This window comes from Acomys russatus, chromosome 6 (assembly GCF_903995435.1).
Source record: "Acomys russatus chromosome 6, mAcoRus1.1, whole genome shotgun sequence".
NCBI lineage: Eukaryota > Metazoa > Chordata > Mammalia > Rodentia > Muridae > Acomys > Acomys russatus.
The window spans coordinates 15,155,721-15,181,830 of NC_067142.1; the positions used below are offsets into that span (position 1 = coordinate 15,155,721).

At 38.4% G+C, this 26,110-nt stretch overlaps 1 protein-coding gene across 1 annotated transcript in view; it reads right to left on the minus strand.

Annotated features, from left to right (window-relative positions):
• Positions 1–26,110, minus strand: part of Cntnap5 (contactin associated protein family member 5) — a 951,234-nt gene that overhangs the window by 460,059 nt on the left and 465,065 nt on the right. The window contains exon 6 of the mRNA XM_051147230.1: positions 22,271–22,455. Within this exon, the coding sequence (XP_051003187.1) occupies positions 22,271–22,455 (185 nt within the window). The remainder of the gene's footprint in view (positions 1–22,270; positions 22,456–26,110) is intronic.

Genomic DNA, 26,110 nt, shown 5'->3' on the forward strand with positions numbered 1-26,110 from the left:
TAAACAATGCCAGACTTTTAATTTTCTGGTAAAAATCTCTTCATTGTTAAGTATTGATTTGAGGGCTGGTGAAAGAAACAGCTATGTAGAAAAAAACACTTGCCAACAAGTCTGCTAGTCTAATTTGATCACTAGAATCCAAATGGTGGAAGGAAACATGCGCTCTTGCAAGCTGTACTATGATCTCCCCAGGTAAGTGATAACAAGCCCATACACATAAGCATACACAAAATTAAAAAATAACAATGTAATAAAATATTTTAAACAATGATTTTCATTGAAATTAGTGTGTACGCACGTGCATGCACACACATGCATATATGTAAGTCAAAGAGCAACCGGGAGTATTTTGTTCTTAAGACTCTGACCACTCACTATATTTTTTGAGACAATGTCTCTCCTCAGGACTTGATGTTTACTAGTTTGGCTCATCTGGCTGGCAAGTGAGCATCAGAAATTCATCTATATTTGTCTTCCCATCATGAAGTTTATAAACCCTTGCCAGCCCAACAGGCTTTCTCTGAATATCAGTGTGTTGGTTAATTTATTTACTTTTATCCACTTCACACAAACTGAGTCATGTGGAAGGATGAAATCTCAATCGGGAAAATACCTTCATCAGACTGGCTTATATGAAGTACTTGGAGGAATTCTTCTGATTAAAAATTGTTTTGGAAGAGCTCAGAACATTGAGGCTAATGCCACCTGTGGTTAAGTGGCACTGGGCTAGAGAAGAAGGCCAGCTAATCAAGCCATGGAAAAGAAGCCAGTAACCAGTACTCTTCTATACTTTCTGCTTGAGTTCCTCAGTTTATTTCTTTGGTGATGGATAGTTACCTGGAAGAATGAACAAGGTGAAGTAAACCCTTGCCTCCTCAATGGGCTTTGGGCATGTTATTTCTTATAGCAATAGAACGTAATGAGTGAGTTAACCCAGAAGCAGAAAGACTCAAATGGTATATACTCACTTATATCTGCATACTAGCCCAAGGGGCATGTCCCATGACAGCCTTCACTTACCAGGAAACTGGGACAGACGGGAGGACATCCTATTGGGACTCTAAATGAGAGAAGCATGGGAGAATAGCAAAGTAGAAAGATCCAGAGGGTCCTAGAAACCTACAAGTAGAAGATTATGATAGACAGATTTGGGCCAAGGGGTCCCACTCAAACTAAGGCACCAGCCAAGGACAATACAGGCAGTAAACTTTAAGCCCCTACCCAGATATAGTCAATGGTCAGAACATTCTCCACAGTTGAGTGGAGAGTGGGATAGAACTTTCTCACGTACTCTGGTGCCTCACATTTGGCCATGTCCCTTGGAGGGGGAGACCTGGTGGCACTCAAAGGAAGGACAGCAGGTTGCCAAGAAGAGACTTGATACCCTATGAGCATATACAGGGGAAGGTAATCCCCCTCAGGAACAGTCATAAGAGAGGGGAATAAGGGGGAAAAGGGAGGGAGGGAAGAATGGGAGGACACAAGGGATGGGAAAAACATTGAGATGTAACAAGAATAAATTAATAAAAAAATTAAAAATAAAAAAAAAATAGAACGTGAACTAGAATAGTGATCTGAGGATGGGACTCAGATCCTCATTCTTACAACACAAATGCTTTTTCATCTGAGCCATCTCTCCTCTGGGCCACTTGAAACTTCTGAAGGGAAAACCCAACCTAGACATCTGTGATTCAATTCATGAGTTTATATCATTAGAAATGAAGCCAGATGCTTTCTCAGAAAATTGGGTATAGCTCTACCTCAAGACCCAGCTGTACCACCACTAGGCCTATATCCAAGTGATTATCTACCATACAACAAGGATAGTTGCTTAACTGTGTTCATATCAATTTTATTTATAATAGCCTAAGTCAGGAAACAACCTAGATGTCCCTCAACAAAAGAATGGATAATAAAACTTGTACAGTTACACAATGGGATACTACTCAGCTATGAAAAGGAAGGAAATCATGAAATTTGCATGCAAATGGATAGAACTGGAAAAGGTCATCTTGAGTGAGGTAATCCTGACCTAGAAAGACACACATGGTATGTACACATTTATAATCTAGTTATAGCCATACAGTAAAGGATAAACATACTGTAATTCACAGACCAAAGAAGAAATAAATGATAAGGAGGACCCAAGGGAGGATGCTTACATTTCACTTAGAACAGGAAGTAGAATACACAGTGGGAAGTGCTTGAAGAGATAGAAGAAAGTAGGAAAGGGAGCACAGAAAGAAAGAGGGTAGATACCATGTAGGGGAGAGCAGGGACGGGAGGACAATGGGCATACAGAGAGAAATGAAACTATGGGTGAATGCATGTCTGAGACAAGCTTGAAATCTAAGACAGGGCTATATTATGGGAGGAATGGAGTTGACTCTAGCTGAGTCAGTAGCAGGGGTTATGGAGACTGTGAAGGACACCCTCTAGCTAGACAGGAGTGCTAATGGATGTAGGGGACCACATATGCACCCCCCCAAAAAAAAACGTTGATTCTAAGTTTTCTCTGCCTATAATATGTGCAGGGATAATAGAGAAAGATTGAGGGAATGTCCAACCAATGCCTGGCTCAAACTGAGACCTACCCCATGGTTAATGACACTTTGCTATGTTTTCAGTCTAGAGCTAGCATAGTTGTGTTGTTCTCTGAGAGGCTCAACCCAGCAGTGGATCAAAATAGATGCTGAGACTTGCAGTCAAACATTAAGTAGAGCAGGAGTCTTGTAGAAAAGTGAAAAGAAAGCTAGATGGACCTGGAGGGGACAGGAAATCTACACGAAGACCAACAGAATCAATTAAGTAGGCCCCAGAGAGATTTGTGGAGACTGAAGCACCAACTAAGGACTATGCATAAACTGCACCTAGTACCCCTAGAAAGGTATAGTCAACAGGCAGCTCAGGAATCATGTGGAATCCCTAGTAAGGGTAGTTGGGGCTGTCTCTGATATGAACTTTGTATCCAGTTTTTTGATCACTCTCTCTTGTTGGGGATGCCTCATCAAGCCATAGAGGAAGAGGGTTTACTCAGTCTTGATGTGACTTTTCTGACCAATAGGGGAAGGGGGAAGAGTGACGGACAATGAGATATAGAGGAGAAAGAGGAGGCTAAGATAAGGATGTAAAGTGAATAAATAAAATAATTTTTCAAAAGAAAAAATAAAAGAAGCCAGAAATTTCAATTTTCTGATGAAATCTCTATTTTAAAGCATTGATTTGAATTAAGATGCCTGTAACTTTCACCCTGTATTCTTGGACACTAACATTGAAACTGTAAGCACCTAATAAACTCTTTCTTCTGTACATTGCCTTGGTCATGGTATCTCTCCTTTTACCTGGAGCTGGCCAACTCAGCAACCAGCAACACTGGTAGACAAGTGAGACCAGGGAACCACCTATCACTGCAGCCACAGCACTGAGATTATTAATATGTACCATAGCATCCAATATTTTTAAAGTCAAATCCTCATAGTTGAATGACAAAAACCTTCCTGACTGAGCCAACTCCTCAGCTGAATCCTGTCTTTAAGAAGACTCAATGTTCCATAGTCCCAGTATGCTAATCTGGTGTAGCCTAACCTGCCAGTCAGCCACATTGGCCAAGGAACATATCCATGCTCTTTGAAAGCCTGCTATAGTTCCTGAGGAGGAAAAATGGAAGGATATGCAAACCACAGATACTGCCAGTGAGGGTTTACTGGTACATGTTGACCGTTCCAGCTTCCCCATAAGCCTTTGCACTGTTGGCCATGTGTGATTGGATCTTGTACTTAGGATGGATCCAGACCATAGCATGAGTAATACTTGTGGCTCCTCCTGACAAATGAGTAAATGAGTATCTTTCACAGACTCACAGACCCCAGGAGATGAATTAGTCAAATTGGCAACATAAACTTTATGGGTGTTATCTCTGTATATCAGTCACTAGGTTCTTTGGCCATATCGTCAAATGTACATCTTTTATGCCTCTATAAAATATCTGCATGAAAATATTTGCTTCAGTGTTTTTCATATTCTGAGTGGAAAGGGCCTCCCACTGGGGACACAACCTTTATCTATGACCCACAGACCACATTTTGCTTGTTAGGAACAGTGCTCACAGAGTAGGTGAGAAGATCACAAATGTGCCACTACTACTTTCCACCATGACCTTCCCAACAAAGGCAAATCTCTTCACTTAAAAGTGTGATGCCACCATCAATATCCACAGTATTCTCTCTTCCCATCTCTTATTCATATGATAAGAGTGAATTGTTCTTAGAATGGGCAGAGCTGGGAATGGTGCAGTGTGAGTTTGAAAGCAGTTTGATCATGTTAGGAGATTTGAATACAGTTTATTGAATAAATCCTTTACTTAGTTACCCTTTAAATATTTAGACTACAGCATGTGGCTCTTCATTTGTATTCTTGCCCCAGGCTCTGTGTCTGTTTGTGAGAGCTTGGTTAATTTTCTATTATTTTATTGATAACTATAGTATTCAGTCAGTCTCCAAATGTCTGTCTGATTTGCCATCTCCACAAGAAGTAGAAGGCTAATTAAGCCATGCAGTCAACATTCTAGCAGAAACTTGGATAAAACAAGAAAATACAGTATCAGTTGCTTCTGGAAAGTTGATAAAAAACAAGGAATCCACGTTTGGTTGCTCAGTGCTGTGACTTCCGCTGCTTTTTAGGAGAGCAGGAAGATTATAAGCAGCCCTCCCACAAAGAGCCTGCCAAGCAAGCCTGAGTAGGTTAGATAATAAAAATAAAATTAAGAGATATAAATGAAACATTTGTGGCAGAGGCTTAGTGGTTGAGCAATCACCTAACAAGCATGAGACCTTCAGTTTAAACTGTCACATTGAAAGAACAATTGAGGAAGGATGGGCTTTCATGGTATAATATCCAAACTAAAAGAATTTGTTTTTTAAATGTCATTTGCTTATTTTAATACATATAAGATGTGTTTTTTGTATTGCTATTCCTGTGTGCATATGAAGCCGTATGAATATATGTGCACATTTGTATGGCAGCCAGAGCTCCACACTGGTTGTTTTTCTCTTACGCTCCTACAGGGTTATTTATTGATTTTAGCACCTTTATTTATTATTTAGATAGTTAGTGTGAGGGAGATATACCTCTACCAAGAAGCACATGATAAAATTATTTTTAAAAACTGAGTTGATTCTTGCATTAACCCATGTAGGATTCATGTACTAACGGCAGGTCATCTGCTAATTTTTAGTGATAGAGTCACTGAACTACTAGTTTATCTATTAAGCTGGAATGGCTTCCAGCAAACCCCAGGATCCTCTTGGTTCTGCCTTTCTAGTCCTGAGGTTATATGCATCTATATAAGTCCTGTCAGGTAACATTTTATTACATTTCACAGTTATAAAATTTAAGAAGTTCTCTTATTCTCTTACCTACCTCCTTTCTCTCTTCCTCTGTCTCTCCGTCTCTCTCTGACTCTCTGTATCTCTGTCTTTCTGTCTCTCTCGGTCTCTCTCTGTCTCTCTGTCTCTGTCTGTCTCTGTCTCTCTCTGTTTCTCTCTGTCTCTGTCTCTGTCTCTCTGTCTCTCTCTCTCTCTCTCTCTCTCTCTCTCTCTCTCTCTCTCTCTCTCTCTCTCTCTCTCTCACACACACACACACACACACACACACATACTCCTCCCCCTTTCCCAATCTCCCCATGGTCACTTAAAAACTTCATATAATCAAAAAATTTGAGGAAATAAAAAATCAGCAGGACCAAAAATCACAATGTTAAATTGGAAATTAAAGGAAGAGTGAATGACTTAAGAGAATCTAAAATCTTTCCCAGAAAGTTTTCAGATTCAGCTTTACCATCTACACTCCTATCTCCAAGACTACTTCTCTGTACCCAGGAGAGTAGCCTGCTTCCCTGGACATCATGTCTCTGTGACTCTGTGGCTACTAGGGAAGAAGGATTGATGATGCCTCACTGTCCCTTTGTCTTGGAGCTTCCTATATGATACATCATGGATTATATCCCTTGCAGAGCTCATATAAAGGTTAAACAACTGTGATTTGAATGTCAAACATTCTCAGAGGCACACAGGTTTCTAGGTGGTTTTCTCTTGTTTGGGAAAGCTTTCGAGTCCTTATGAAATGGAGCCTTTCTTATTTTTTCAAATCTTAGCATATACCAAATTAAATATATTTATAACTATGAATAAATTTTAAGAAACTCAATTTGAGTGTTCAAAACCATGTCTCATTTTGAATGATATTGTCATTACTTAAATATTGTATAATATCTACAATGAAGTATGAAATAGCTGTGGCTTCTTTATGTACTTGCCAATATGGCATGCTACAAAGATGGTGATCTTGAAAGTCAGAGTCAAGTCACACTGGAACATGGTTTAGATTTTCATATTTTCATAAGCACAAGGATCATATTTTAACATATGTGAAAATAATTTATATTTTAAATATGTCTGTGTTCTCTTGTTATTTTTCGATGCTTAGGGTAGTTGATTTGTCAAAATTATTTATATTTCTTAATTTCCTGAAATATACTTCAAAACACTGTTTCAATATATTTGGTGGAGTATGCTGCCATTAAACATGCCTTTCTAATGGAAGGACTTTTAAACTAAGGACATTGAACATTTCTTTAAGTGATCACTGGCCTTAATTAAGAATTTTCTGTTTAGCACTATATCCCATATTTTAATTTGATCATCTTGTTTTTTGGTGTTTAATTTCTTGAGTTCTTTATATATTTTGGATATGAGCCATTTGTCAAATATAGGGTTGATAAAAATATTTTCCCATTATGTAGACTACTGTTTTGTTCTATTGAAGGTTCCTTTTGCCTGCCTGAAGCTTTTTAGTTAAATGAGATCCCATTTATTAATTCTTCATCTTAGTGCCTGAACTGTTGGTTTTCTGTTCAGGAAGTTGTCGGCTGTACCAATGAATTCAAGACTATTCTCAAACTTTTTCCATTAAGTTAAGTGTGTCATAGGGGAGAGGAATAATGGGAAAATGGGTGGGGGGAGGAATGGGAGGATACAAGGGATTGGATAAACATTGAGATGTAACAAGAATAAATTAATAAAAAAAATGTATATGTAAAAAAAAAAGTTAAGTGTTTCCAGTTTCATTTTGAGTCTTTTTTTTTTTATTAACTATTCTTGTTAAATCTCAATGGTTATCCCATCCCTTGTGTCCTCCCATTCTTCCCTCCCTCCCTTTTTCCCCTTATTCCCCTCCCCTATGACTGTTCCTGAGGGGAACTACCTCCCCCTGTATACGCTCATAGGGTATCAAGTCTCTTCTCAGTAACCTGCTGTCCTTCCTCTGAGTGCTACCAGGTCTCCCCCTCCAGGGGACATGGTCAAATACGAGGCACCAGAGTTAGTGTGAAAGTCATACCCCACTCTCCACTCAACTGTGGAGAGTGTTCTGTCCATTGGCTAGATCTAGGTAGGGGTTCAAAATTTACCGCCTGTGTTGTCCTTGGCTGGTGCCTTCGTTTGAGCGGGATCCCCTAGGCCCAAATCTGCCTCTCATAATGTTTTACTTGTAGGTTTCTAGGACCCTCTGGATCCTTCTACTTTGCTATTCTCCCATGCTTCTCTCATCTAGAGTCTCAATAGGATGTCCTCCCCTCTGCCCCAGTTTCCTAGTAAGTAAAGGCTTTCATGGGACATGCCCCTTGGGCTAGTATGCAGATATAAGTGAGTATATACCATTTGAGTCTTTCTGCTTCTGGGTTAACTCACTCATTATGATCATTTCTAGCTCAATCCATTTATCCACAAATTTCAGGAATTCCTTGTTTTTAATAGCTGAATAGTATCCCATAGTGTATATGTACCACAGTTTCTTTATCCATTCTTCTACTGATGGGCACTTAGGCTGTTTCCATGTTCTAGCTATAATGAATAAGGCTGCTATGAACATGGTTGAGCAAATTTTCTTGTTGTGTGCTGGATCATCTTCTGGGTATATTCTAAGGAGTGGAAAAGCTGGGTCTTGAGGAAGCCCTATTCCCATTTTTCTGAAATAGCACCAGATAAATTTCCAAAGTGGCTGTACTAGTTTGCATTCCCACCAGCAATGAAGGAGTGTTCCTCTCTCCCCACATCATCACCTGCATGTGGTGTCACTTGAATTTTTGATCTTAGCCATTTTGATTGGTGTAAGATGGAATCTCAGAGTTATTTTGATTTGCATTTCCCTGATGACTAAGGAGGTTGAGCATTTCGTTAAGTGTTTCTCAGCATATTCTGAGGTCTTTAATCAACTTGAACTAGAGTTTTGTGCAGGGAAATAACTATATATGTATTTTCATTCTTCTACATGCCGACATCCAGTTAGACCAGCATCATTTTTGAACATGGTTTCTTTTTCCATTGTATGTGTTTTGGCTTCTCTGTCAAAAATCAAGTATTTGATTGATCAACCTGCCTGCTTTTATGCCAATGCAGTTTGGTTTTTATTACTATTGTTCTGTATTTCATCTTGAAATCAGGGATGATCATATGTAAAGAAGTTGTTTTATTATACACAGTTGTTTTAAAAATCCTGGGATTTTTTTTTTTGTGTTTGTGTTGTTTTGTTTTGTTTTGTTCTTTTTTTAACATATGAAGTTGAAAATTATCTTTTCCAAGTCCAAAAAGAACTTAATTGGAAATTTGATGGTAATTGTATTGAATTCGTAGATTGCTTTTGGTAAGATGGCCATTTTTACTTTGTTAATCTTACTGAATCATGATCATGGGAGATATTTCCATCTTCTGATATCTTCTTCAATTTCTTTCTTCAGAGATTTGAAGTTCTTGTCATACATGTCTTTCACTTCCTTTTTCAGAGTTTTTCTAAGACATTATTTTAATAATATAATATTTATATTTTGTACAGATATTGTGAAGCATGCTGTTTTTGTAATTTCTTTCTCAGCTCATTTATTGCTTATATAAAAGAACACTACTGATGTTTTCTTAGTTCATTTTGTATTCAGCCATTTTGCTGAAGATTTTTGTCACCTGTAAGATTTCTCTGGTAGTATATTGATAGTCACTTATGTATACTATCATATCATCTGTTAATAGTGGCACTGTGACTTCCTCTTTTCCAACTTGTATCCCCTTGATTTTCTTTAGCTATGTTATTGCTCTAGCTAGAACTTTAAGTACAATATTGTATAGCTTTGGAGAGAGCACAAAGTCATTTCTTTTCCCTGATTTTAGTGGAACTGCTTTTTAGTTTCTCTATATTTAACTTGATTTTGGTTGTTGACTTGCTGTATATTCCTTTTGTTGTGTTTAGGTATGCATCTTGTATCCCTGATCTCTAAAGACCTTTAACATGAAAGTGTGTTGGATTTTGTCAAAGGCTTTTCAGCATCTAAAGAGATGATCATGTGTTTTTTTTTTCCTTCAGTTTGTTTATATGGTGGATTACATTGATGGATTTTCATATGGTGAAACATCCCCACATCTGTAGGATGAAAGTGACATGATTATTGTGGATGTGTCTGATCTGTTCTTGTGTCAAGTTTGGGGATATTTTTTGAATATTTTAACATCAATATTCATTAGGGAGATTGTCTTAAATTTTTTTTCTTGATTATTTGTGTATTTAGGTATCAAGGTTACTGTGGCTTCACAGAATGAATTTGATAATGTTCCTTCTGTTTTTCTTTTGTGGAAAAGTCTGAGGAGTATTGATACTAGCTCTTCTTTGATAGTCTAGTAGAATTCTGTGCTAAAACAATCTGACCCATGGATTTTTTTTTTTTTTTTTTTTTTTTTTTTTTTTTTTTTTTTTTTTGGTTGGCAAACATTTAATGGCTGCTTTTTATTTCTTTAGGACTAATAGGTATATATAAATTGTTTACCTGATCCTGATTTAACATTGGTAGGTGGTATCTACCAAGAAAATTAGCCATTTTATTTAAATTTTCCAATTTTGTTGAATAAAGGCTTTTAAATTATGACTTAGTCATTCTTTGGATTTCCATGGTGTCTGTTGCTGTACCTCCTTTTCTTTTCTGATTTTGTTAACATGGATGGTGTCTCTCCACCTTTAAGTTAGTTTGGCTAAGTGTTTGTCTGTCTTGTTGATTTTCTCAATGAAACCGCTCTTGGGTTTTTTTTTTTTTTTTTTTTTTTTTTTTTTTTTTTTGATCCTTTGCAATGTTCTCTTTCATTCTAATTCATTGATTTCAGTCCTGTCTTTGATTACTTCCTGCCATCTACTTCTCTTGGGGCTGGTTGCTTCTTTTTGTTCAAGAGCTTTTAGGTGTGCTTTTAAATTGTTAGTATGACATCTCTCCAATTTCTTTATGAAGGTGCTTAGTGCTATGAATTTTCTTCTCAGCAATGCTTTCATTGTTTCCCATAATTGTGGAGATATTGTTGTTTTCATTAGATTTTAGGAAGTCTTTATTATTATTTTTTTTTTATTTCTTCCCTGACACCATGGTCATTGAATATAGAATTGTTCTGCTTCTTTTTATATACTTTTGGTTGTTTCTTTTGTTTTGGAAGTCTTGCTTTAATCCACTGGGTTTAATAAGGTACAAAGAGTGATACCATATCAATTTTGTTGTATCTGTTGAAGCTTGTTTGTGACTGATTATATGGTCAATTTTAGAGAAGGTTCCATGAAATGCTAAGAATGATGTGTATTGTTTGTGTTAAACTGAAGGCTTCTGTAGATATCTGTTAGGTCCATTTGATTCACAACGTCAGTTAGTTTCATTATTTCTCTGTTAAGTTTATGTCTAAATGACCTGTCCATTGGCGAGAGTGGGGTGTTGAAGCATCCCACTTTAATGTATGGGGTTTGATATGTGATTTAAGATTTAGCAGTTTTTCTTTTACAAATGTGGGTACTCAATGAAACTTAATTGTTTTGGGATTAAGATTTTTTAGGTCTAGTAGGTGTTCTAAGTTGATAACGTCAGTGTGTGATGAAGATTGATTTACTTTCAGAAATTTAGATGCACCAAGATAGGCAAGATGTCTTCTTCAGGGCTGCCAAATACAAATAGCAAAAACACTAAGAATGCAACATTTATATAATTCCCGATTGTGTGATGGGTCTTCTTGCCATAGGTAATCTATTGTATATATGTATAATAACATAAATGTATATGAACAGAAATAAAATAATTTAAAAAAAGAAAGAACAGAAAAAAATCAAATGTGGGTGCTCTTTCCTTTAGAACATAGAATGGTAAATATTGAAATGTCATCTTGCTGTATTTTTTGTTTAATGGGTATGAAGTATCCTTCCCAATCTCTTTTGACTAATTTTGGCTTAAAGTATATTTTATTAAATATTATGGTGGCTATTCTAGCTTGCTTCTTGTGTCCATTTGCTACAAAATTCTTTTCCAGTCCTTTACTATGAGGTATTGTCTATCTTTGTTGATGAGGTCTATTTCTTGTATGCAGCAGAATGGTGCATTTTCTTTTCATACTTACTCTGTTCATCTCTGTATTTGATGGGGGGAGGATTGAGTAAATTGATTTTGAGAAATATTAATGACCAGTTATTGTGAATTCCTATTATTTCGATATTGTTGGTTGTAGATTTGTGTGTGTGTGTGTGTGTGTGCGTGTGTGTGTGTGTGTGTGTGTGTGTGTGTGTGTGTGTGTCTAGTTTTGTTAGTGTAAGGTTATTTATTTACTTTTTTGGGGGAATAATTAGCCTACTTGATTTGCAGTTGTCCTTCTAGTATCTTCAGAAGGGCAGATTTATGTATACATTTTGTTTAAATTTTGTTTTATCTCAGAATATCTTGTTTTCTCCATCTATTATGATTTAAAGTTTTACTGGGCATAATAATGTGGGCTAACATCTGTGGTACCTTAGGGTCTTCAACATATCTACCCAGGACTTTTTGGCTTTTAGAATCTCTTTGAGAAGTACAGTGTAATTCTGTAGGTTTGCTTTTATATGTTACTTGGTCTCTTCCCCTTGCTGAATTTAATATTTTTTCTGTACATTTAGTGTTTGATTATTGTGTTGTGGGAGGATTTTCTTTTAAGGCTCAATTTATTTGGTGTTCTGTAAGTGTCTTGGATTTGTTTGTTTGTTTGTTTTGGGTTTTGCTTGTTTGTTTGTTTTTAGTTTTTTGAGACAGTGTTTCTCTGTGTAGCTTTGGCTGTCCTAGACTCACTTTGTATACCAGACTGGCCTCAAACTCATTGTGATCTGCCTGCCTCTGTCTCCTGAGTGCTAGGATTAGAGGACTGTTTCACCACACTTGTCCCATCTTCTTGTATTTTTTATATGCATCACTTTCTTTAGGTTAGGGATTTTTTTCTATGATTTTGTTGAATATAGTTTCTGGGCCTGGGAGCTAAGATTTTTCTCCGTCTTCTATTCCTATTATTCTTAGGTTTGGTCTTTCATGGTTTCCCATATTTCTTGGATATTTTAAGTTAGGAAATTTTTAGGTTTTATATTTTCTTACACTGACATATAGATTTCTTTAATTGTATCTTCTATGCCTGAGATTCTCTCTTCCATCTCTTGTATTCTGTTGGTGATGCTTGCATCTGTAGTTCCTGTTCTATTTCCTAGGTATTACATCTCCAGGATTCCCTCAGTGGTGTATTTTTTATTGCTTCTATTTCCATTATTAGGTCTTAAACAGTTTTTGTGGGAGAAATGAGACCCGCCTTGAGCAGAAACAAGGCCTTCCTGGCAACATGCATGTGCAGAAGGGAGGCTTCATGTAGACAGTCTGAGACCTGCTAGAATGTGCCTGGCATACTCTGAGACTGACTGCCTAGAGACTGGTGAAGTCACAATGGAAACCAAGGAGAAGAAGCCACAGCCTCAGGTTGCAGTTAGGAAGCCAATGGGATACTGGGAGGAGGGTACAAAGACATGCTCTATTTCCACAATAAAGGAGTATGCTTCCTCCACATGCCTGGCTCTCAGAGTATGTTTTATTGACTCTGCACTAGCTTACCCCTGCCCCCAAAGGTCATGTGCTTGGGTCCCAGAACATTTGGCACCCAACATGGCCTCCTTACCCATTCAGGCATGGGCATTGAGTATGTTAGGGTAAGACTTTATTTTTTCATCACAGCCACTATTTTTGGGGCCTTCATTTTTGTCTTCTACTGTCAACACTGTATTGAGTGTCAGTAACCCATCTTCTGTCCCCTTCTCTCTCACAAGGCATGCTTGAGCAGCCCCTTTGGCAGTTTGTCTGTGAGTTGGCCCCTTTGTTTTCTGTTCTTTAACTTCACATGAGGTCAGCATGCTGAGTCCTTCTCTCTTTTTCTTTGTGTGTGTTTGTCTTGTCAGGGAGGTATACTCACTTTACTTCCAGTTCCCTGGTGTCTCCACATAAAGGCTGACACTTCTAGGAGACAGAACCACCAATTGGCCCTTCAATGGTGTTTCTCTACCAGAGCCACCATCCGGGCATATGGCCATGGACTAACGAACCATGGAAGCCCCGCACTATGTTCAAGACTCTCAGATCTGACACTCATCTTTCCATTCTCTTTGTTTTGTCAATTTCCTTAAACTTCTTCATATGTGTTGTGTAATTATATGCAAACTACCTTTTGCAGCCACAAAGGAGACAGGTGAGGAAGATAGCATGGAAGCCAACGATGTCCATTTCCCTACCCTGTTATGCTTCCACACATACAGGGACACTCCATACTTCTCACATTAATTATAGACTCCCCACCGCAATATCCACGGCAAGAATTCCACAGCACTGAGGCTGGAATGCCCTTCTCTGGCTCTCAACACAGTCCTCTTTCCTATATCCATGCCCCACTTACAACCACAATATTGGGTAAAAAGGGATTTTGGCTTTATGTCTGCTACTGTTGCTGTTATTCTAGCAGGTGTTGCCAGGGCAACCACAACAGCCATTGATTTGACAGACAGCCATGACTGTGGAGATTGTCAATTACTTAGTTTCTAAATTAGCTGAAGCATTCCAGGCACAGGAGTTATTAAATCAATACCTTTACCAGGCTGTACATATTCTTCAACAACAAGTTGACCTTTTGGCTCAGGAATTAGCCTTGGTTAGAGACTCCCTGCTCACCTGTGACTCCTGACTCCATGCTACCAAGTATGTAATTTTGCTGAGGTATGCCAACAGTTGTCCCGCTTGATACATGTGACCTACTCAAATAAATTCCTCAATTACTTTGTGCTACTCACAGAAAGCATATCATAATTCAATGAGACCAGGACCCTGGTACTTTCTCTTGATATAGGGTTCATGGAACAATTTTGCAACAATATCAAAAGATGTTCTGTTCCTTCCTGGATAGGTACCTATGATATTTTTGGATGAATAATGATCACATTAATCATTTTGTTTAAGTGTTTTCTGCAGCATACCACCAGGCAATGTTCTAGCCACAAAACTACCTTAGAGGTGCTCATGGGTTTGGAGCACCCAGACCACAGTCCATCCAAGGAGGTGATACAGGCCTGGTTCATGGATATCCCTTTGTCTAATACCCTACACACCCTATTCACTCTACAAGGATACCACACTTTGAGCACTGGTAGTCAATGATCGGTAAGAAACTGTTTGACAAGTCAATCTAAGATAGGCATGGCCCATCATTCTGGGGTCCCTGAGGTGAAGTCAACAAGAACAGAAAATAAAAACTCTAGCTCCCACTGAGTCATAAAACTAAAAACAAAAAGGTAGATATGGAGGAGGAATGAGACTTGCCTTGAGCAAGAACAAGGCCTGACTGGAAACATGCATGCACAGAAGGGGCCTTCATGTAGAGTCTGCCCAAGACTTGCCTGTGAATACTCACCATGCAGAAACTGACTGCCCAGAGACTGGTGACATAAGGATGGGAACCAAGGAGAAGGAACAAAAGCAGCAACTCAGTTTAGGAGCCAATGGGACACTGAGAGTGGGGCATAAAGGCATGTGCAATAAACAAGTCTGCTTCTGCTACTTGCCTGGCTCCCTGAGACTGTGTTGTTGTCTCTATACCAGCTCACACCTTCCCCCAAGGGTCTTTGGCATGGGTCCCAGCAACAAATTTTATTCTTTTACTTCACCTGTTTGGTTGTATTTTACTGTATTTCTTTAAAAGGTTTATTGGTTTCTTCTTTAAAGGCCTATGTCGTCTTTATAAGGTTGGATTTAAGGCATTTTCTTGTGCTTTGGCTGTGTTAGGATATCCAGGGATTGCTGGAGTAGGATAGCTGGGCTTTGATGCTGTCATATTGTCCTCGATCTTTTCTTGTGTTCTCACATGGGCTTTCAGCCTTTTAGCTATCCCTGTTATTGGGTGAATGTTCCTGATGCAGGAACCCTCATGGAGACAGGCAGAGCACTGGACCTGACAATGGAACTCAGCAGACTAAGTGAAGCTCACCTCTGGTGGCTGTGTTGTGGGTAGTTCAGGCATGCAGGGAATTGGTGGCAATGGGTCTAACTTGGATGTTCCTGAGTCTTATACCCCTTCCTCAGACAGGTGGGCATTGGGGATTGTGGTACAGTGTGCAGCTCACCTTTGCTGACTGTACCTCAGGTGCATATTTATATTTAAATTTTCAGAACTTTTAGTTTGATCTTGTTTTTGGATTTTGTGTGGTTCTTTTTTTCTGCTATCTTAATCTAAGTATTCTATTTTTATAAAAATAATTTTCTCTTGGTATGTGTGGTATGACTGCATGCAACCATGTGTTTTCCAAGTATTCAATGTTGTGGGAAACTTATTAGACAATGTTATAAAACAGGACCACAGAGCCTTCTTGAAAAGAAATGACTTCTTGACCCATAAGGACATCAGAGGACAAAGGTCTTAAAAATATATTTCTAAACTGCTTCTTGCTCCAGGTTGGAATGAGAAAGGTTGTTATCCTGCTCCAGAAATTTATGGCTCCAATAATATGAGTTTGAAGGACATTCCTAGGAGCTGTCTCTCCTCTTTCTAGTTCTCCGTGTATGACACAATTCCATAAGGATAGGTCTATGATGCATCTGGGAAGCAGATAGCTGCAAACATCTCATGACAAAGACTATTCCATGTGATTCACACAATGTCATAAAGTCTCTTGATGAATATCCATAATGTAGTCTCAGTGAGTTATTTATTATTTTGATAATCTCCCATGGTCAAGGCAAATTATATTATAAAGTGTGTCCTTGACCATCAATGGAGTGGTGTATAGCATTAGGCCAGCAGCCGTAGGAGTGATACAGTACCTGAGAGCTTATTCTTTGATTCTTAAGCAAAAGGCAGAGATAGTGTGCTCACTGGAAATGACTTGATCTTTTTAAAATCTCAAAGCCCTGTCCACAGTGACACATCTTCAACAAAGCCACACCTCCTAATCTTTTCTAAACAGTTCCATTAATGTTGGACCAAGTATGCAAACATGAGCCCATGGCAGCCCTTCTCATTCAAACACCATATGGTGTAAAAAAAAAAAAAAGGATAAGTAGCTACCATATCTAGGCAGTAGTCCTACGTTTTGGTAAAGTTTATATACATAGAATTGCATAATACCATTATCGTTGACAAAAATGAAAATAGAGAATATCTTTAAAATATCCTCGCATGTTCTGCCCCATGTAGTGACCTCAGAATTATTTTTAGTTTAGGTGTCCACATCTTCTGTGTACACTGTGATCAGGGCAGAAGCTAGAGTGTGGTTTCTACATAACAGAATGTACTGGGAAGGAACCCATTCTCAATACACATAGCAAGGTTCAGCTGTGCTCCTTCTAGCAGCTGCAGTGGTTTTGCTTCTGAGAAATTGAAATTTATATTTCTTATCTTTTAAGTTTATACCAGCTCGTGGGTGGGAAACAGCTGAATAGAACATTGCTCTCAACCCAGAAGGCGCTTTCTTCCCTCCACCTCCTTTGAGGTAAATCTTCAAGGCTAGAGACTTCTTACACATAACTCTTGTCACCCAGTACAGCTGGTATCTGCCACAATCCTCAATCTGTCTTCTTTTATGATGTCTAGAACAATCTGTCTGCACATTCTGGCAAAAGTTTGAGGCTCCTGAATGAGCAGTTGCTTGAGATAAATATTTCAAGGTGTTTCACACCTAAAAAAGTATTTTTCACAAGGCAAAGAATACGTGAAGTAAGCAGCAGCTCCAAGTTCATAAACTGAGTGATACCACTGAGTTCCATTTCCCTAAACACTAGCATCTATTTCAATGTCACACAGGATAGAATATCTATCCTATTGAGTTCATACACAGGCAAACAGGCTTGCAAATCAGTGGTAAATTAGGTAAAACTATGGATCTTTAGAATAGTTACCTTGGACATTAAAGTGTTTGGAAAAATGGTAAGACTGAATAATGATGTTATGGTTTTCTTTTTGTCAATGTTGTCTCCATGTGCATTAAATACATTTCTGTGCTTTGATGTAAGTCTAATTTGCTGTGATCTCTTTGTTTCTTCAATCAATTTAACAAGTTGGCATAGGAAAGGAATGCATATTCAAAAATACCTACCTGGCATCTTGCCTTTTGATTCAAAGAGTGCCAATGTGTCTTTTGAAGTTACTGAATGACATAAATTATCTACAATATACTGACCATAAGTTGGAGTCAAAGGAAAAGGCATTTCTTAAACCTCATAATGATGACTGAAGAATTAAAATGGTCTGTTCCTAAATTTTCCATTATTTTTTCTACTTAACTTTTATTCCTTAGCCCACCAAGGTCTTAAATTGTGTCCTAAGATTCTTAATCACTGTTTAGTAAACATCTGTAGGTTATTTTATTTTCCTGATGCATTACTCTGATAAAGCATCTTAAAGTGGGTAGGGTTTATTTCTGTTCACAATTCACAGTTAAAATCCATCAAGGCAGGGAATTCCTTGTAATAGGAACTTGAGAGAGTGCATTAGTCATATGGTACCCATAGTCAAGAAACAGAGCAATGAGTGCTTGTACTCAGCTCATTTTCTCCTTTTAATGCAGTCCAAGGTCTCATCCCAGGGAATGATGGGATGTGTTCCTGTCCCTGGGAGTGAGTTCCCAGGTCAGTTAACCTCGCAATCCCTCTGTTCCAGCTGGTTTTCTGTCAACTTGACATAAGATAGAGTCTTTTATGAAGTGGTACCTTTAATTGGAAAAAATCCTACAATATTGTTTTGTGGAAAAGCCTATGTGCATTTCCTTGATTGATGATTGACATATGAAATACCATATCACGGTGTTGGTGCCATTCATAGAGTGGTTACCCCAGTTCTGACATATATAAGAAAGCTGGATGAGTAAAGCATGAGAAGCAAGCCAGTAAGTATCACTCCTTCATCACCTCTGCATATTCCCTTCCACCTGGTTCCTGATGTGAAGTCCTGTCCTGACTTGCCTGGATGATGAACATCCAGGACATTTAATTAAAACTGTGAGCTAAAATAAACCACTTGCTCTACAAGCTGCTTTTGATCATGGTGTTTTCTCACAGTAATAGAAGCCCCGACTAAAAACACCTTTATAAACATGTTACATAACCTAAATAATCCCTTTTAGCTGTGCCTGGAGTAGATCTCCAAGATTATCAGAGATCTTTTCAACTTTACAATTAACAAAAATTGACAATTACTAACACATTTGTTTCAACAACCTTCAAGCTCAAGGTATGTGTAACATTTAAAGACAAAGAGAGGGGGGCAAGGGGGAAGATAGGGGCTTTCAGACAGTAGAGGGTATCAGAATTGCTTACATGATTGAGCAAAGATAACTGATACATCTCACAGAATTTCTGACTCAGTATGTCTGGATGAAGGTTGAATAGACTCCATTTAATATATTTTTAGTAGTTGCAATGGCTTGGCCCTTGAAATAAATATTTAGAATTGCTATCTACCTTACAGATAATGGTTCATTTTTTTATACTCAACATAATTTAAATTATTTACAAAGGCTTATATAGTCTTCATCAGCTAGTTTTGATTTTTCCTTTTTATTTAAAAACTAGTTATTTGCATTTGTTTTGGAGGTATATGTGTATGTCAGTGCAAGTGTCCTGAGAGGCCAGAAGAAAGTGTTAGACCAACCTGGAACTGGAGATATAGGCAGTTGTGAGTCACCCCATATGTATGTTGGGAACTAAACCCAATTCCTCTGCAAGAGCAATGTGTGCTCACTGAGCCTCTTCTGCATCCTCTGTCTTATTCTTATATGTTGACTCTCCTATGCCATATGTAAAGTACTGGTAAAGATTTAGAACCTTGCTTTCCTGAGTCACACACACACACACACACACACACACACACCACCACCACCACACCAAACACTTAAAAGTATAGCTTTTTCTGTGTGTCAAATTTAAAAGCTTTTTTTTTTTTGATTAAAGAATCCATTGCATACAATTTAATGATAAACAATGTGTTTGTCTTTATTATACTGTACATAGTGAGCTGATTCTTATAGAATGCTTTTGATTCTTTAAGATATGGTTTTTTATACATTTGTCGTTAATCAAAATCTCTGCCACATTTTCTTTCTTTTTTTTATGAGCCCTAAAAAATGCAAAAAAAAAAAAAAAAAAAAAACAGCCTTGTATGGTGGGGCACACCTATAATTTTACACACTCAGTAGGCTAAGGCAGATAACTAAGTGAAATATTCTCTTGAATTTTAAAAATACAGGAGCTGTGGTGTAGCTATGTTGGTAGAGTTCCATCATTAACACAATACGGAGGGTACTGTCTGCGTACACATCTGTAATCTCAGTACTCTTGAAGCAAAGACAGAGGGATTAGTAGTTTATGAGAGTTCAAGACCAGCCATGGCTACATAAAATCCTGTCTTAAAATAATAAAATGATTTTATTTGACATTAATTTAAAAATGAAAAAAGAATGTGGACATAGCTTACTGTTAGACTATCCTCCTAGGATGTGAAGCCTCCAGTTCAATCCCAAGGAACACACACACACACGCATATGCACATGTACACACACACACACACACACTCAGATTCACACATATACACACACTGGCCCAAACACACCCACACACATACACACATACACCAACACACACATAAATACAACAGTTAATCTTCAACAATTAATCCATAGAAAAACAGCTTTTAATCAGACATAGTTTTTCTGACTCCGGGTCTAGGACATCTATAAAACAATGAATCGAACTTCATCTTGGAGTGTGTGTAAGCGTCTTAATGTATATGATGTTCCCCATACATAGAAGTAACAAAAATTCTGATATAAGTAGATAAATGAGACATAATTACATAGCAAACCAGTTTAAATTAATGACTTCTTTTCCTCAAAATATTATTTTAATTTTATGCCCAATATATTTATTCACATTTATGCAGTCTGTGTTATAATAATGGGCATCTCCAAAAGGCAGCTTTCAATTTTTCTGAAAGATCTAACCTTTGATCCTCCTGTAGGTAACTGATCTCCACATAGCACTGCAATTATTTAATCCTTATCCACCGAGTTGCTTGACATCCCTGCTTTGGGATGTGGCGCACAAATCTGACAGCTTTCCTTTTGATCAGGCTAATTGGACACTTCTGTCAAGATCAGTGGAGACTCCTGCTGTAAAATTTATGCCTCTTTCTGTGAACAAAATGTCCCCTCTCCTCCTACCCCCACCCCAAGGGCCCCATCTCTCTCTGCATTGTTCACTGGCTACCCTGCTCTGTGATACTGTGACTATTAAACTAGAAGATCTTCAGCTGTTTTTGTAGTATAGTTTAATGCATCCCACTGATCTCTTCCACCAGGGATCTATCTGGGTTTGTTCTCTAGGAGCACATAAGATTTCTGAGATTTTTTTAAAAATTATACTTCTACTTTGTGGCTCTGGGGAACTGAACTCAAGTCATCAGGCTTGGCAGCAAATGCACTTAATGGCTGAACCATCTTGCGAGTTCACACCTCAGATTTTCTTGATAATTCTTCTGTCTTTTATTACTCTGACTAGTTAAAGTTGATTGCTAAGGAATTAATGGTTAAATATAACCAAGAAACAATAACATTAGTTGTGAGCCTAGCCTTTAACGACTGAGCCATCGCTCCAGCCCATACAGTAAACTTCGAACCCCTACGCAGATCTAGCCAATGGACAGGACATTCTCCACCACTGAGTGGAGAGTGAGGACCGACTTTCACACGAACTCTGGTGCCCCATTTTTGATCCTGTTCCCTTGATGGGGATGCCTGGTGACACTCAGAGGAAAGATAGGAGCCTACCAAGAAGAGACTTGATACCCTAGGAGCATATACATGGAGAGGAGGTCCCCCTCAGTCACAGACATCGGGGAGGGAAGTAGGGGGAAAGCGGGAGGGAGGGAGGAATGGGAGGATAGAAGGGACGGGCTAACAATTGCGATGTAATATGAATAAATTAATAAAATATTAAAATTAAAAAAATAAAGTGGCAGCAAAATAAAAAAAACAACACGGAGGCTGCAAGTACATACACACACAGACACACACACACACATGTACATATTTACTTAAATCTGCACATACATTTTGATGGTTAGCTTTAAAGGTTCACTTGGTACAACCTTGAATCACCTTGCAAGAGACTCAATTGAGTCTTCATTAGACTGGCCTGTGGCATGTCTTTAGGACACAGTCTTAATTGTTAATTCAGGTAGGGAGTGCCCTTCTGAATGTGCTTTACACTCTCACGTGGTTTGGGCTGTGAACTGCACAAATGTGAAAACTACTTGAGAAAAAGTAAGGAGGAAAAACATATATATTCTCTTTACTCTTGATGGTGGGTGGATGCAACTTGATTTCTTGCTTTGATGTCTCTGAAATGATGGGTTCTAATCAGGATTCATAAGCCAAATAAACCCTGTGTTGCCAGATTATTTTAGCACAACAACAGAAATTAAACGAGGATACATGTGCAAGCACACACCCCACACTTACTCTCCACCCACGCACAAACACACACAAAGAGAGAGAGAGAGAGACAGAGACAGAGAGAGACAGAGACAGAGAGACAGAGAGAGAGACAGAGAGAGAGAGACACACACACACACACACACACAGAGAGAGAGAGAGAGAGAGAGAGAGAGAGAGAGAGAGAGAGAGAGAGAGAGAGAGAGAGAGAGAGAAAAAAGAAGTTTTGATTTTTAACTTGTACGGTTGATAGTTCATCAGAGACCCAATGGATTTCCAGACCTCTGCACAAATCTTCCTTGGAGACTCCTCCCTTGTAGCCTAGCCCAGATTTGGAGACTAAAAAGCTCTATATACAGAGTTTCCTCCCATTCCTGGGAACCTTCTGGGAGGTTTGACTCACCTCATAGTCAATGTCCAGGGCATCTGTCTCACCCTTGGTCCGGAAGTGCTGTGTGTTCCTGTCCACAGTGAAGTTTGCCTGCTTGCCCACACGCTCCAGGAGAACTGAGTGCCAGTGCTGGTCATCCAGAAGGCTACCCAGAATGGCTGAGGGTGCAATGCTACTGAGCCGGGCTTTGCTGTCATCTGCGGAGGAAGGAATGAAGAATGGAGTCTTAGCCTGGCAGCTTTGAATCCTGCCCACCAGCATCACTGAGTACAGTGTACCTGAAGTTTCTTCAAAGAAACAAAGCTCATGCTGTCCCTCTACAAATGAACACTGCCAGGCTTTTTGCAGGAGTCATGCACAGGCTTTTACCTCAGATTACAGAACCTCATTCTAGTTAAAATGAGATACACCCCATTTCTTGACAGGATATGTAATGTTTCCAGGAAATGAGCAGTTCCGTAGTGAAAGGGGAGCTTATAGTATTGGTCACAGGAATATGATTGAAAAGAGATATTTCTACATTTAGGAAAAAACATACCTAAATATATACAAACCCATTTTTGAAGAATATGAATGAAGAAAGCAGGTGTTGAACCTGAAGGACAGGAAGCCCGTAGTCGTACAGAGTGTGTCTGTGCATGCAGGAGCCGAGAATGACATAACCATTCCAGCGGCAACTGTTGAGTTCCAACTATATGAACTTAGTCCTTCCATGAAAAAGTTATGGCCACCACTGCCACAGAGAATTTGTCTCAACTTTGAAGGGAAGCTGTCATTACTGATACATTTTTTTAAATCTTTATTAATTGTGTGTGTGTGTGGTTAGTTGGTTCTCTACTTCCATCATGTGTGTGCTGGAATCTAACTCTAGCTATTGGGCTTGTCAGCAAGCACCTTTACCCACTGAAACATGATTTGGGCCTCTGGTACAATAATTTTCATTTGAGAGAATTATGTCCCGACTCCACTCAGAATATGATAGCTAAGTGTATCTCTTTTCTTTCTTGCACTATGCCATCCTCAACCCTACCTGCACTCACCTGTGCACAGGTAGCATTGTGTGACATTCAGGGCTCAGGAGCAGCTAACCTCCCTGTGGGATGCTCACTCTTACCTTCAATATGGCCTGAAGGTGATGATTGTCTCACTGCGTAACAAGTCCTGGCTTCCTGCAGGAGCTGGAGTGGGTACAACACACTTAGCATACTTGGAAAGTATGGCTGGTGATTTAATGTCTGCTTCTGTTTTTTATTTATTTATTATTTATTTATTCACAAGCCTTGAATTCTCATAACTGACAGATTATGATAATGCCTCAATTAATATCCCCCTCTCTTTTTCCTGCCTTTCTTATGAACGCATTGTAACCTACCTGTTCTGGTCAAGGTCATACAGAAAGAAGACACAGAGGGGAGGTGGAGCTCTCTCTTCAGAGAGCTTAGTGTTGGTGTCTTCCAATAGTAATTAGGACAGATGCTCACATAAACACAGACAAGAGGCTGACTACACAAGAAGAGGTAGGGTCCACCAAGCATGGAGGAACTACTACCCACGCTGAGGAGTATAAAGGACAGTGGAAGTGTCCCTCACAAGAGGAGAACTGGCTGACAGAACTAGCAGCATCCTTCTGGACCCTGAGTATGAGACACCTGCTGCATTTGATTAACAGCAGAAGGTTAGGTTAGCAGCAATGTGTGATTTGATTTTTGCTGCCAACTCAGCTCCTTAAAAAGTTATGCCAACTTAAACTCCTGCTCTAATTTATGAGTGTCTCATTGGCAAGAATTATACATTGGAGTAATTTTAAAACACATTCTTTTTTAGAGTGAAAGAGAAGGAGGAAGGGAGGGCGGAGGGATGGAGATAGGAAGGGAGAGAGAAAAAGGAAAGAGAGAGAGTGAAAAAGTATGTGTGTATAGATGCCACAATGCACCTTTGAAGGTCAGGGACAGCATTAAATATCAGTCTTCACCATCCATCTTGTTTCAGACAGGGTCTATTATTTGCCCTTGCATAGCCCTGCCTAACCAGCTTATGAGTTTCTGGAGATTCTATTATCTCTTTCTCAACCTGTAGAAGAAAGCTGGATTATTTACACAGGTGTTGGGGACCCAATCTCAGATTCTCAGGCTTATGTGGCAAACATTTGACATATTGAGCCACCTTACTAAGCCACTTACTGTGGATTTCTCTTGATATGAGTAGAATTAAAAAAAAATTTTTGTGAGCCATATTCTCTCTGACTTTTACCCATTTGTTCTTCCAAAAATGTGGACTTAGTCTATTTTGTGTAATATAAATTTTCTGTTCTTTGATCCTTTTGTATATTGTGTTTTGTGTTTTCTTTATTTTGACACTGAAGACATTTTTCTGTTAAAGTTTTATTATTTGAGGGCTGGAGAGATGGCTCAGCAGCCCAAGTGCTTTTGGGGAAAGCTCCAGGACCAGAATTCAGAACTCTAGAAACCCTACTAAATGCCTGGTAAAGGTAGTGGCTCACTGTAATCCTAGGCCTGGACAGTGGAGACTGAGGTTTCCAGTGCAAACTGCCTCACTAGGCTACCTATCTGACTGATCTGGACTTGTCTGAAAGTTGCTCCCTTGATGAATAAGGAGGAAGAGCAATCAAGGATGATTTCTAACATCAAATGTGGACCTCCATTTTCAGGAGCACACAGGTGCACATATACCCACATACATGGAAACCTTGTACTCAAGAGAGTCTACCATGCTTACATATGAAAAATACAAAGAGAAAAATAAAAGAATCAGCATAATTTCTGTGCTCTTTAATAGTCCTTCCCTGTTTTCAGAACAGAGGAAAGCTCCCAACATATATCTCCATTTTGCATTTACAAACACAATTCTTGCTTTATGTTGGAAGCTTGCCAGTTTGTGCTGTCTTAACCTTATTAGTGCACTATCACAGATGAACTTCTTAAGAAAACATGGTCACTGAGGTGAAGATGCACAAAGCTACCTTGCTAAGTCTAAGGAAAATAGGGATCTTTAAGACCTGGCCCTTTAACACAGTCATCTGCTTTCTGGAAATGTTTTCTAAGACAATAAATTAATAAGTGGCTCAAAAAAATGAGTAATGATTTAAAAATTTGAGATAAAGTTTGAAGTGAGATTAAACATACATGGAAAATCAACAAAAAAATATAAGATAGCTGTTGAAGGGGCATTTATGTAGTTATCATAGCACTTTTAAATATTTATGAGTAAATATGGTACTTTTAGATGAAATTAAAAGTGACAGCTAATAAACAAAACATGCAATAACTTAAAATCCTTAATTTAGAAAGTACACAAGTTGAATAGAAATGCCCAAATGCACACTAAACACTGATAATAAACCAATAGACACTATTAACTCATAAAGCACAAAGATGTCACATTATTACAAAGATTTTTCTTTTATTCTAAATTTTAGAGTTAGAATAACTATTTTAATAACCAGAAAGAAAATTATTAAATTATGTTTATCTTATGTAAATGACTGTCTCTTGAATTAAAAGGAATTTCACATGTTTCTTTGGTGGCTTCGAAAAAGAATTCAGTGTTTTCAACATGATGGATGGGTTCTTAGTATGATCTACTACTAAGTTACATCCATACAGTTTCGATTTTTATCACACGTATTTATGAGAGATGTAGGCTCAATTTTCTTAACAAATATATTTTATTACAAACTTAATAACTGAGCATTCATCCCTTATAACCCGACCAACTGAAAAAAATAGAAGAGGATTAAATAATACAATAACAAATTGTAAGGATATCAGTTCTGAGGAACAATTCTCCTGGCATAATCAGCAGGATTACTTCTGCTGGAAATGGGAGTAACCA